This window comes from Lygodium microphyllum, chromosome 14 (genome assembly GCF_053477565.2).
Source record: "Lygodium microphyllum isolate KBCC chromosome 14, Lygodium_microphyllum_v1.1.10, whole genome shotgun sequence".
NCBI lineage: Eukaryota > Viridiplantae > Streptophyta > Polypodiopsida > Schizaeales > Lygodiaceae > Lygodium > Lygodium microphyllum.
The window spans coordinates 112,525,240-112,540,178 of NC_141148.1; the positions used below are offsets into that span (position 1 = coordinate 112,525,240).

The 14,939-nt window shown below is 36.3% G+C and overlaps 2 protein-coding genes across 2 annotated transcripts; one reads left to right on the plus strand and one right to left on the minus strand.

The window, feature by feature from the left end:
* Positions 1–949: 949 nt before the first annotated feature.
* Positions 950–6,757, minus strand: LOC148026001 (cytochrome P450 734A1-like). The gene is made up of 5 exons (XM_087693235.1): positions 5,849–6,757; positions 4,794–5,017; positions 3,738–3,991; positions 3,209–3,638; positions 950–1,629 (listed from the first exon to the last, which is right to left on the minus strand). The coding sequence occupies exons 1-5, from the start codon at positions 6,141–6,143 to the stop codon at positions 1,180–1,182; spliced, it is 1,653 nt and encodes a 550-aa protein (XP_087549361.1). The 5' UTR covers positions 6,144–6,757; the 3' UTR covers positions 950–1,179.
* Positions 6,758–14,008: 7,251 nt separating this feature from the next.
* Positions 14,009–14,635, plus strand: LOC148026002 (uncharacterized). Its single transcript, XM_087692043.1, has one exon. It carries the CDS (start codon positions 14,009–14,011, stop codon positions 14,633–14,635), a length of 627 nt encoding a protein of 208 aa, XP_087548169.1.
* Positions 14,636–14,939: the final 304 nt, after the last annotated feature.

Here is a 14,939-nt window from a genome sequence, read left to right on the forward strand (position 1 = left end):
TTTTTCCAAACTTAGATATGTGTTATACACCACAACTAGAAAATGATATTTAGGGCTTCATTACTAAAAGACCAAAGATACCAAATCAATTGCATTAGGAATGATAATATGTGCCACAACACAAATTTTTTGGCATCATAATCTATGTGCATTCCTCAACTTTAATTATTGATTTTCAAAATGTTGATGATAAAAATATACATGTTATCTTCTATATTGCACAACATAATTTGATGGCTTTGACTAATTTCTAACACATTAGTTCATAGAGGTACTCCAAGTTTTTGTAGTTTGTTTAATCAATAGGCTTTGAATAATATTTGTCCAAATTTGATCAAGTAATAGAGTTGAAATGACATGAAGAAAAAAAAATGAAAACTTAATTTTAGATGAATACACTTGCATATCAAAGTCAATGTTGCATTTTGCTTGCCTCTAGAGTGGGAAACTATGTAATTCAAGCAATTGAAAATGCCAAAAAGACAATCTTATAGCATAACAAGTTATTGTATTGTAGATTCCTTTATTATTAGAGAATGTCTAAGTGACATCTCTATGTTTGAAGCTTTTGGATATTTTATCATTTTTATTTTTCATTGTATTTATTGCAACTCCCAAATCATATATAACTATTATCTTTTAGATCTCGACTTAGTTAGAAGTCTTAAATCCACATTCAAATTGAAAAGGGTCTCAATGAACATCATTTCATATGTTCATGATTCACAATAGCAAGATCTTTAAAGTTCAATACCTAACTATCCAATCTCCATGGAAAAACTTCACATTATGAGACCCATTACATAAATTGATGGATACAATCTAGAAGTCTTAAATCCACATTCAAACTGAAAAGGGTCTCAATGAACATCATTTCATCTATTCATGATTAACAATAGCAAGAGCTTTAAAGTTCAATACTATGTAACTATCCAATCTTCATGGAAAAACTTCACATTATGAGACCCATCACCTAAATGGATGGATACAATCTATTGTACAATATAAAATTTTAATGGACTTCGACTAGAGAAAGTACACTTGTAAAAGTTTTATGCCACAATAGGCTTTACAAGGGAAGTTGCATAATGAAAGATAGTAGTTTCTTATCAATTATAATTGTGCACAAGAGTTGTGACTCAAATGTACACCAAACACAATCTTTGCCTTTTCTACATGCTAACTAGTAGGGATGAACATAGATCGAAGAGGATGGAGAATAATTTGCATCCCATGTTGGGGTTGAATAGTGATGAGTTGGATAGGTGCATGCTTGTAAGACGGTGAAATATGAAATTCAAAACGTTGCAATAAGGATGCAATGACAATTTTGGCTTCCAAGAGAGCAAATTGTTGTCCAATGCACACCCTTGGACCAAAAGCAAAAGGCATGAAGGCCATTGGATGTTTTGTTGCACTAGCCACCCCTCTTGCAAATCGTTCTGGCTTGAACTCATTGGCATCATCTCCCCATATGTCTTTTCTATGATGCATCACAAGTGTTGGGAACAATAAAGCCATCCCTTTTGGTAGATCCATTCCTCCAAGCTTTATTTCCCTATTTAGATATCTTGTCAGAGACACCACCGGTGGATACAACCTTAGTGACTCATACAATATCATTGTCACCTAAAATAACACAAGAGAAAAACTTTTAATATCCAATTTGTAGTGAAGAATCTCATTCTACATCCAAAATGAAATTTGTTTTGGGTATCCAAGCACACATGTGTACCATGCACATGTAACTATTTTATAAGTCAAGTTTGGTTGATGCTTTGTAGGTCTTCTACCATTAAAAAAAGTTCACCCTAGGGGTAATATTTATTGTAAGTTTTAAAACATCATACATAATTTCCATTTCACAATGAGTCAAAAAAATCTAATATTCTTCTTTCCTTCTATCAAAGATGGTGATTGTTCCTTAGTTTGTGTCATAAAGGCTTGCAACATCTAACATATCAACCAATCTAAAATTTAATTAGTGCTTACATAGAAGAAGTTTCTATGACAATTTGAGTAAGGAAAGACAACCACAATAAAGAATATACTTACTATTTAGTACTTTTTTTAACTTAAGTACTTTATGATGTCAAGAGGCTAATGATTTTCATTAAGATTCCATTTGGCAAGCAAACACTTACATGTATATTCTAAGAGTAAAAAATAGGTATGTTATATATGATCATATGGTCTTCACTTTGACATCTCAATTTATTTGCCATTAGACTTTTTAGAAAAGAGTGCTCTATTTGAGTGAAGAATACACATATACAATTTTTGGTAGGCAAGCATGGTGTGAAGAATACACATCCATGATGTTTAGGAGACATGCATGGTGTGAATAGTGTTGCATTTATTATGTTATTTGTCCTATTGTACTAGCAAAACTATATATGCCTTTTTCTTTTATTACAACTCATTGCAGTGAGGTTCTCTTTGAATGCAAGAGTCATGCTAGCATATTTATGGTTGATACATGATTGTTTTATTGCATTTACCATACAAGAAGTACGAAGACAAGTGTCATTACTAAGTCCACATGTGAAAAGGAAGCACACATCAATTAATAACTACTCAAAGCAAGCCAACTTTGTGTGTGTCTCCCCAAGGATTCTAGTGTACATGTCCCCAAGGATTCTAGTGTGCATGTTCCCCATATAAAATAAATTTTAATTTTAATTTGGAAGTTAGGGACACTCTTGTTAAATGTGACATGCAATTAGTCCATCCTTTGAAAATCAACATAAGCCTTAGGTAGAATGATAAAGGAGTTGGTTTACATATGGGAATTTATATGTAAGGGTTTTCTTAATTACCCATTGAATGTACATATGCATTATTACTTAGAAATATACCCATCAAAGCCTGCACATTGTGCACATGAGGGTGAAGCCTTAACCAAATCCTAAAAGTAAGGGTGCGTAAGAAAAAGAACAATGCCTAAGGTAGTGAAAGAATGTTAATGAATGATCTTATAAAGGAAAATTGGAGAAAGAGGTATCCATTTTAGGTGAGTGATAGATATGAGGTTCCATAATGCATATGCAAGAGTGTAAAACTAATGCAGTTTTTTAATGAGACATGAAATGCAAAAGTTTCTCAACTCTAACACTCACTTCTATAACCTCTAAATTTTACAAGTAAAATAGGACCATCTACTCACTTCTCAAGAATTAAAATATGCAAAAGTTAGGTTAATACGTACATCTTTAAGTTGACCCAATGCCACAGCCTCTGCTAGGGGCATGTTTCTACACACTTGCAAAACTTCTGCACGTGCTTTGGCCTGCCACTTGGTGTGATGTGCAAGCAACATTGTTGTCCATGTGAGCAAGCTAGAAGAAGGCTCATGGCCAGCAAAGAGAAAGGCCTTACACTCATTCACAACATCTTGTTCACTCAAAATTGGTGCCACACATCCTTTGGAAATATGAGACTTTTCATCACCATTACTTCTAATTTGTTTCTTGTGGTTAGCCATGAGCATGAGACTTAACAAGTCTCCCTTATGTGTGTTTCCTTGGTCTTGAATCGCCTCAATTAATGTCTTTCTATCTTTCACAATCTTATGAAGCTCCTTTTGCACTTGCCTATCAAGCCACCATCGTAAGCGATTTTCACATGTGGGCAAGAACCTGCATGCATAGTAAAAGGCATTGAGATTCAAGCTACATGCATTGATCCATTAAAAACTTCTAATGTAAAACATTAAGTAATAATAGTCTTTGGCTTGCCTGCTCCCTGGTATATATGCAACTTGATCAAACTTTAGTATGAGAGCCTCTTGTTGCCTTTGCATATCAAATACTTTCTTGCCTTGGGTATAACCATCATCACCAAAGGTTGTGCAAGAAATAATATCAGCCGCTAACTCAACATATTCTGCATTAACCTCTACTTCTGCTCTGCTTGAGGGGCTATTATAGCATGATCTTTCCCATTTGTCAAATAAGGTGTGGACAATATCTAGTATAGGAGGAACCATGACCTAGCATAATGCAACTTTCATTAAATGCCAATTTTCATAAATATAACCCTTTTATGTTAAAAAGACTATGTACTTAAGGACATGTATGTTTCACTTAGAACCACATATTTAGAAATTTGGGAATTTCTAATGTGATTAATATTTGGACACGTGGTTAAATCTTATCCCCTTACTTGAAGGTGAAAATTTTCTTAAATACTATATAAGTAATCCCTGCACGTCCCACTCTCAAATATGGGGTTAAGATTTAGCCACTTGGTCAAATCTTTACTCCTTATTTGAAAGTGAAACTTAGGAGACTCCCAAATTTTCTAATATGGTATTTTAATACAGTTGTATAAATTTATAATGTAAGAAAAAAGTGATAATGTCATAACTGTTTTCAATCTCTACACAAAATCTAAACAACTTGAAGACTGTATCATTGTACTTCTTACATGTATCTTCAACTTGAAGAAAAAAAATTGTAGCGAATGAATTAAATGATTCTAGTTACATAGAGATCAAACATCCAATCCTTGACATTCAACATGTATACTTGGTTTCCTTAGCAAGTACTTGACTATACTACATGTGATGCATGTGAGTGCACTCTTGCAAAACACCAAAAGAAATATTTCCATGGCCCATAAAAACCCTCAATAAAAAATTGCATGTGTACACACTACTTATGTCAAAAGGTGAAGACATATATAACCAAGCAACAATTTTTAGGTCAACAAGTATAGTTTGCACCATATTGTGTCTAATTTTACAAGTGTTTTGGAAGCACAATGGGTCTTTTATTTAGTTCAAGTGCTACCTGAAGCTTGTCAAGGCGAAAGGCATGATTTGCCACCTTACGATGAGCTTCCCACATGTCCCCATTTAGTGAAGGGAGGCTCTGACCTAGGAGATCCACATGTTCTGGTCTAGCAGATTGCTTAAAATAGTCCCATGATTTGTCATTCAATACTTGTTTTATAAGATCTGGTGTAAGCACAAACAACCTAGCTATCCAACCATACCAATGATAGAACTCCTCTCCTGCTCAAAGCATGAAAACCATAAGAATACAAAGAAGCAAAATCAACTACCTTAATTTTAATCACTATTTGTAATTCTTCACCTTTCACCTCCCTTTTACTACAACATACTTCAAGAGTGATTTCTTCATAGTGTGATGAAACACTCAAAGAACTACTTTAATGGCAAAACACCATTAAACAGACATTCAAACAATATATGTGTATCATTTAGATAATCTCCAACCTTTGTAAGACACTCATACCAACTTTTATAATACCACTACTCCAAAGAACAACTCATAACAATAATTGATATCATGTTTACCTGAATCATTGATTAGCATAGAGAGCGAGCATGTAATTAGTATAGTACTCTACAAGATGCATACCATGAAGTTTAGAACATTTTAGCATAAGGTTCATTATAGACCTAGATGATGATTACCATAAGGTTAAATAGGTCACTTTATGAAGCATGGTAGTTTATTAATACAATGGGGCTCTTTGAGTGGCCGACAACACATGATAGACCATTTTAGCATGGCATAAAAGATGTTTGTCAACGAGTTGTGCGATCGCCTCAATATTGTGGGGCAGGTGTTGTATTGATAAACATAGGGATAATCAAGATGTTAAGGCCGTAGACTTTAGACAACATAACGTAGCGAAGCATGAATTTGTATAATGAGATGCAGACCATAGAGTTTAGAGCATTTTAGCATGATAGTGAAGCATGATTCCATACGCAAAGGGATGCTTATCACAAAGTTTAGGTCACTTTAGTATGTTGAGGCATATTGGTAGCTTATTAATACACTGCCTACAAGATAGGACCAACTGAGATGCTTACCGTACAGTTTAGACCACTCGGCATAGTGAGGCATCACCCGTGGGACAATATCATGGGAGATGGTGGGCATGGGAGCGGACTTAGCCAATTCATAAAGGGCGGTGTACTCGGGGATGTTGCCATGGAGGAAGCGATAGCTGAGGCCTTTGATATTCTGCTGCTGCAGTCGTCGGGAGATAAGCCAGGGTCTCACCACGCACATCATACCGAACCTCCAACAAAGGATTACCAATATCATCATCACCATGATCATCAAGGCACGGATAACTGCAGCAACCTCTACTGATAACATCATGGCGGGGATCACAACACCAATGGGGAGACTGATACTGTCTGGGTCTGTACTGTATCAATACTGGGCGAATTGTTTGCTGCGTATCTATGTCGAGCGCAGAGAGAGATCATGAATCGTGAGCTGTGTATCTATGTCGAGCTCAGACAGAGATGAATTGTAAGCTATGTATGTGATCTATACATAAAGAAGATATATATATATATATATATATGACGTCCAGAGGGAGCAGAGATGAATGATAACTGAGATTAAAGCGCAGAATGAGTGGGGGAGCAGAAGGCTGTCAGTGTGACTGTGTGTGCGGCGAGTGTTGGCTCTCTTTGTTCCTTAGATACTGGGAATTATTTCTGCTTGTCCCTAATTATTGCTGATAATACGACATCTCGTCGTCTCGAATCGATCCTAATCGTCCCCAACAACAACAACGAAGTACAGTAAGACACTACAGGTGGCCTCCTGAGTCCTTACTGGTTGGTAACTGGGGCCTAGCGCAATGATTTCTGAGCGGCTTTTGGGAATTGGGTTGATTGAATCATTGGAAACCAAAGGTAAACCTGGTCACCCCGCTGACAGCAAATGGGTTTTAACAAATTTCTCTGCTTTCTCTCCCAGTCGCTGTTATTTTAATTTTTATAAATATCTTTTATCGAGAGGCGGAGTCTGAGAGAAACATTGATACTAAGAGCGCTGGGACTAGACGCAGGCTGTGCCGCTGTAGCCTGTCCTCCCGATCACCGCTGCCTAGCTGGCACTCCGATACAGACTCTGCCTCGCATTCATAAATATGCTGTTTGCAGCACGTGATTGAATACAGCATGGGCCCGGGCGCCGACACGTGGACGGCCGCGTGGCTGTCGCCGCTGTCATTACTCAGAACCCGCCGTTAACTTTGTCGGCGGCGTGCCTCATCGGCTTTCCCTTTGCGGTGCGTGACATTTTTATTCGTCGAAATCCTTTATTTCAGGTATCCAGCGTTCGTATTGGCGCTTATTGGGCTCACCAAAAGCATGAATTGGATTCACCCATCGCCCATGCTCACCAAAAACCTTATTATCACCCAACCATTCGAGATGCATAATTACACAAACTTTTAGCCAGGATTTTGAAATGTCAATCGGTTTCTAAAGGCATTGAACATTTTGTCATGGTTTTTTAATGGCAAAAAAATACGAATGCCTTTCTTTTAAAGGTTGAGCTTAATAAACAAGAAAGGAAAGGCCAAATTTATGTTGGTTAATAAACAAAATGTCAAAAACATAGATGAAATGCTACCTTATGTACCAAGTACATCTCTTCTTGAATAGAAATTATCTCTACTATTAGTTAAGGGGAGGTGGGGGTGGGTGCCATGTGGCAGCCCCCAACCTCCCTCCCCTTAACTGAATCGCGGGGGTGCCACGCGTCTAGCACCCCCTCCCCGCGAAAAGGGCACCGGTGCCGACGACCATCCTCCTCGACCTGTGCCCCCGCCTCGATCAGTATGCCATCGACCCTCCTCCTCGACCTGTGCATGAGGCCCCTGCCTCAATCAGTACCGCATCAGCCAATGACCCTCCTCGAGCTGCGCACAGCGAGCTGCGCAGCTCTATATAAAGAGCAAGACTTTCCCGTGCTCCTCCAACGAATAGAGATTTTGCCTGCCCAGCTAATGATCATCAATACGATTGATAATCAATACAATTGATACTACAGTGCATGAGCTACAACAGGAGCTTACCATTCTGCTTCTGTGTGTGTGTGTGTGTGTGTGTGTGTGTGTGTGGCGAGTAGCGATTACAAAGGCAGTACTGTGCTGAATATAACATGTCATATACTATTCATATTGGCAAGAAGAAGTCTATAGATATATATGCAACAATTCGACGCGGATGAGTTATTAATGTACACATATCATGTGAGTGTGTACACGTGTGAGTGTGTGAGTGTATGTGCATGTGTATGTGTGTGTGTGAGTGCAAGTGCGTGCGTGTGTATTGTGTGCATGCCATTGTGAAGAATGAGAGAGGGGGATGTATGTAGGCATGTTAATAATTAATGTGCATTATTACATTGCCAACGTTTATGATGCACTTAAATATATTTGACGTTACTCTCTAACATCATTTCCATTTTTCCATGCAGTTTTTGTACTTTTGCTTTCGTCATCGTCAATATTTCTCAGGTGCATCTCTCTCTCTCTCTCTCTCTCTCTCTCTCTCTCTCTCTCTCTCTCTCTCTCTCTCTCTCTCTCTCTCTCTCTCTCTCTCTCTCATAAAGTTAATTAGAAAGTTGAAATTGTAGCACTTTGATCATGTGTCTCATTTAAGTATTCATGTAAGCATCTCTCTGTCTCTGTCTCTGTCTCTCTCTCTCTCAAAGTTATAAAAGTTAAAATTGCAATATTTTAATTTATTGCATGTTTAATTTTTTAATGTATGCATGTCATGTCTTTTGATATGAAAGTGTGTTAATATTATTTCTTAATGTGTTTATGCGTATTATTAATTAATGTGTTATGTGTGTCATTACATTGTTAAGGTGTATTACATGTTTTAAGTGTGTTATTAATTAATGTGTGTTATGTGTTTTAGTATAAATGTGCGATAACATTATTATATTTGTGTTAATAGTATGTATTCATATGTATATATGTGCTAATAATTAATGTGTATTATGCATTTAAAAATGAATGTGTGTTATTAAATAATGTGTATTATGCGTGTTATTAATGTATGCATGTCATGTCTTTTGATATGAAAGTGTGTTAATATTATTTCTTAATGTGTTTATGCGTGTTATTAATTAATGTGTTATGTGTGTCATTACATTGTTAAGGTGTATTACGTGTTTTAAGTGTGTTATTAATTAATGTGTGTATATATTTTAGTATAAATGTGTGATAACATTATTATGTTTGTGTTAATAGTATGTATTCATATGTATATATGTGCTAATAACTAATATGTATTATGCATTTGAAAATGAATGTGTGTTATTAAATAATGTGTATTATGCGTGTTATTAATGTATGCATGTCATATCTTTTGATATGAAAGTGTGTTAATATTATTTCTTAATGTGTTTATGCGTGTTATTAATTAATGTGTTATGTGTGTCATTACATTGTTAAGGTGTATTACGTGTTTTAAGTGTGTTATTAATTAATGTGTGTTATGTGTTTTAGTATAAATGTGTGATAACATTATTATATTTGTGTTAATAGTATGTATTCATATGTATATACGTGCTAATAATTAATGTGTATTATGCATTTAAAAATGAATGTGTGTTAAGTGTGTTATGGAGAGGATGTGTGATAATATTGTTATGTTTGTGTTAATGTTATATATTGATATGTGTATATGTGCTATTAATTAAGGTGTATTATGTGTTGTCTAAAAGTTACAAAGTTGAAATTTAAATATTGTAATTTATTGCATGTAAAATATTTTTCTTTATCGATACACACTTTGTCTTTCTCAAATACTTGTGGAAATTTCATGGTTTAATATAGAGTTAAATATGTGTTAATATTGATGAATAAAGTAATTAGATTGTTTATTAAAACTTTAAAAACTTAATATTTTGTTCATTTAAGTTTTAATTAATGCTTGAATACTTTAATAGTTTAATGCTTTTATGATGTCCCTCATGTGTGTATCGATATTCATGTTTTGATGTGGAGAAAAAGATGTGTCAAATATTTTCTCAACATAGTCTCATTGTGTCTCTCTCATGTATGCATAAATATTGTAATACTTTGGTGTGCCTAGGTCATGAAAGTATTCAATTACTTTTTAAAAATGTTCTGTGTGTGTGTGTGTGTGTGTGATCTCTTAATACTTTGTGTAACCATGGCAGTATGGAGCATGCTGAAACATCTGATGCAAGAAACAATGTCCATGTACCAGACATTGTTTTGTGTACTCCCAATGCACGAATGAATGTGCGTAAAGTCAAAGACATGGCTAGGAGGAAGTCAGTATGGTGTGCCCTCAAACATGTCAAAGGACACAACACTTCCATCGTATCCCTAAAGCTCATGCATCGGTTGGATGCAATTGAGAAGCAAATCAAGAGTTTAAACAAACATCAAAGAGCTCCGAGCTCCTTCTGTCAAAACTTTGGTGATCACCTTCAAAGGATCGAAAAAATATTGGCAGAAAAATATGAAGGAGGCTTGGCTGATGGGAGAATTTGCAAGACGAGATAGATGAAATAAAGGGCTATATAGGAGAAATCTATGAGTTGGTTCACAAGCACTAGCCACGATGTGCTTTGGAAGACCATGCAGAAAAGCTACGAGACCTTGCTAAGAGCAATGATCGTATAGAGGATCGAGTGTGTGAATTACTAGCTCAAAAGAATGCAAGCGTGCTTGCACCTGAAAGCATTTGCCTCGATGTGCATGTCACATCTCCAAAATTTTGCCTCAATAGGTTCTCTGCAATGTTGAAACTATTGAATAGTCGCATGAGTTCATCATCCAATGCATAGTTATCTTAGCATATCTAAGGATTTCAATAACTTTTTGTCGGATCCTCTGATAGATATGTCATTCTATTGTTGGGTTTGAGAATTTTCATATGATTTGGACTTTTGTATCCCCCATGATAATGACATAATAGGCTCTTTTAATTTATATTCTTGCATATGTAAGATTATATTGTTGCTTATGTGATATTATAATCTTCAAATTTTATATTGAAATAGTGGTTAGAACAAATTTATCTTGAGGTATATCTTTGCTAAAGTCTTCGCTAAGAGATAAGAAGAAATTTTAGTACGCCTAGGTCATAAAAGTATGCAGTTACTTTTAAAAAATGTTCTCTCTCTCTCTCTCTCTCTCTCTCTCTCTCTCTCTCTCTCTCTCTCTCTCTCTCTCTCTCTCTCTCTCTCTCTCTCTCTCTCTCTCTCTAGAGCTATGTCTGTCTCTCTCTCTCTCTCTCTCTTTAAAAATACGTTGTATAACGATGACCATATGGAGTGTGTTGAAACATCTGATGCAAGAAACAATGTTCTTGTACCAGACATCATTTCGTGCATTCTCAATGCACGGATGAATGTCCGTAAAATCTAAGGCATGGCAAGGACGAAGTCAGTTTGATGTGCCCTCAAACATGTCAAATGACACAACAATTGTGTTGTATCCCTAAATCTCATGCATCGGTTGGATACAGTTAAGAAGCAAATGAAGAGTTTAATCAAACTTCAAAGAGCTTCAATCTCCTTCTGCCAGAACTCTGGTGTGAATCGTCATACGAGTTCATCGTCCAATGCATAGTTCTCTTAACATATCTAATTCCTTCAAGATGTTTTGGAAAAATCCTCCAATAGATATGTCATTCTATTGCTGGGTTTGAGAAATTTCATGTGATTTGGACCTATGTATCCCTCACGACAATGACGTAATATGCTATTTCAATTTATATTCTTGCCTATGTGAGATTACATTGTTCCCTATGTGAAATTATAATATTTATCATAGTATAGACTATAATAACGTTTCAAAAAATTTCGCATTTGTAAATACTAATATCAAAGTACATTTTTCTTTTTATCTCAGGTTTTTCTCGACAATGGTACTTCCAACACATTCTGTGCCTAGAGATCGTGTATTATGTGCACGTAGGAAAATGCTCAAAATTACTAGACATAAACGTAGGCACATTGCAAGAGTTAGGATTGAATTACATGTTCATGACCATGCAAGAGATATGTATGAACAACATCATGCAAATGGAAACAATATGAATGTTCAAATCCCAAATTAGCTATATCAAACCAATCAATTTCGCACTGCATCTTGCTCTGCTGCTCAGGATTTGGTATCCTTTCAGGTTCAGATGTCTACCACAACTCGACAATACAATCCTAATGGTGGCTTGAGTGTGCGTAAGCAAATGCTTAATGTTACAAGAGCTAAACGTATGCACATGGTAAGAGTTAGAACAGAATTACAACAACTACATCATGCTACCATAGATAGAGATAGATACAATGGCATCCAAACTACAAGTGTCCAAATGCCAGTTGCACCATTGTTGCCGTTGAAAGTTCAACCACCTCCTATTCGTCAAGGAGACAATGCAACTATCCACAATATAGATGTTGAGATGTTGGATAAGCATGAATTGCTACCCTTCGGAGTGGGGGTACGTAGCACAAGTCGACAAAGAAATTGAAACACAAATAATCCAGATGATGGATTATGAAATTGTAGGCAAATGCTTGATGCTACTAGAGCTGAACGTAGACACAGGGCAAGAGCAAGAACGCAATTACAACAATTGCATCGCACTACAACAAATACAATTGATATAAGTGCTCAAATGCCTGGTGCGCCATTACTGTCCTTAGATGTTCAATTGCCTCGCATTATTCAAGAAGAGAATGAAGCTATCCATAATGCAAGTGCAAGTACTGAGATGGTACATGACCAGTACAGGATTCAAGCTCCTATATTTCTACCTCAAAATGGTGGATTTTGTTCAATTCTCCATGACATGCCACCTAATTTGGATATTCATCCATCAGTAACAATTTTGCTCTTCCAAAAACCAAATTTACATGCAATTGGTACCCTTTGCAAGGTTTGTCACCATTGCATGGCTAAGTTGTGGCACGGTGAAACTAAAACCTATTGCCAAGTGAGGATGGACAACGAATACCAAAGTTTGCACAACTTTATATTTATGACACTGATCATGAGTTATTGAATCGCATGGGGTTTTTACCTGGGCTTTTGCCGACTTACTACAAGAGCTTGAACAAATGATGCATGATCACAATGCTTACGCTCAGGTCTTTATAGCAGTTGGTGCAAGCTTGCAACGCAATCCATCAATAGAAATAAGAATATCCATTTTTCAAAATTGATCCACATCTAGACGATATTCAATTCCCACTGCAAGTGAGGTTGCTGCGATCATGCCTAGACAAGGTGATGATGATTTACTCAATCATCGTAGCATTCAAGTTCGCACATGACAAGGCCATTTGATTTATATTTCTAACTTACACAAGGCATATATGCCACTGTTATATGTTCTTCTTTTTCCAAATGGAGAGGATGGATGGCATACTAAAGTTCCATATGCATTTATGGATGCTCATATTAATGCCAATAGTCTTGCAAATAAACATTGTGTCACTCAAATGCAGTATAACGCTTTTTGACTTCAAATTCGAGATGATACTAATGCATGTCTTTTGCGTGTGGTGGTCACTTGCTACAACAATACATTATCGATGCTTATTGTAGCATTGAACAATGTAGATTGGCTTGGTGTCATCATAATCAAGCAACATTGCAAGTTGAAATGTATAGGGGATTGGCTAATATGGTCAATGGTCTAGATGCAGTTGATACTAATATCGTTGGGATTGGTGTGGGTAGGAGAATAGTATTGCCATCTAGCTTTATAAGTGGACCAAGATTCATGTACCAATTATATCAAGATGCTATGACAATTGTGCGTAGCAAAGGCGAACCTGATTTGTTTATCACCGTGACATGCAATTCTAAGTGGTCTAAAATTACAGATGCTTTGTTGCCTGGTTAAATTGCACATGATCGACCAGATTTAACTGTTAGAGTTTTTCATTTGAAACATAAGGACATGATGCAGTCGATAGTGAAAAATGAGTTGTTTGGAAAAGTTGCTAGATATGTGTCCATCATAGAATTCCAAAAGAGAGGCTTGCCTCATTCACTTACACTCTTGATATTAGAACCATGCTTTAAGCCACTAGAAGCACGTCATTATGATAGACTGGTGTGCGCTGAGCTACCTGATAAGACAAGGTTTTCGGATTTGTATCGAATTATTACTAAATGTAACATACATGGTCCGTGTGGTGAGTTCAATCCAAAAAGTGCTTGCATGGTGCACAAAAAGTGTATAAAGGATTATCCAAAAAAGTTTATACATACAACTACAGTTGATAAAACTGGTTATCCTTTATATAGACGTCGAGAGGATGGAAGGACTCATAATGCTAATGGTAACCTCTTGGATAACCGATGGATAGTGCCTTACAATCCTTATTTGAGTTCCAAGTATAGTGCTCACATAAATGTTGAGGTTTGCTCGACAATTGCAGTTGTCAAATATTTGTATAAATATGTATATAAGGGCCATGATCGAGCAACCATTCAGTTTACAAGTATACGTGGTTCTGAATCCAATGATATTGACACAGAAAATATTGATGCACAAAATATTGATGAGATTGAGAGGTACTTAGATGCACGATATATGTCAGCTTCTGAAGCATGTTGGCGAATACTTGAATTCAAACTTTATGATGAGAAACCCAATATTCAACGATTGCAAATACATTTACCTGGAGAGAATATTGTTTCCTTTCGTGACTCTGATAACATTTGTGATGTGGTGCAAAATGAAAATGCTCAAAAAACAACTCTCACAGAATGGTTTACATGCAATCGTTTGCACCCTGATGCTAACACAGTTCTCTATCAAGACTTTCCAATGTTTTGGGTTTAGAATGCACACCAAAAAAATGTGGACAAAGAGAAAGCAAGGAAACACATGTGGTCGAATATACTTTGTTTCACCTACGTGTGGAGAAAAATAATATTTGCGCCTACTACTCACTGTATGCAAGGGGTGCACATCCTTTGAGGCATTGCGTACGGTTGATAATGTGGTATATTCAACTTTTAAGGAGGCTTGCATTGCAAAAGGAATGTTGGAAATAGATGATGAATGGCAAATGTGTTTGCGTGAAGCTACATTGATGCAAACCAATGCTCAATTAAGAAATTTGTTTGTTTCTACCATAAAAAGT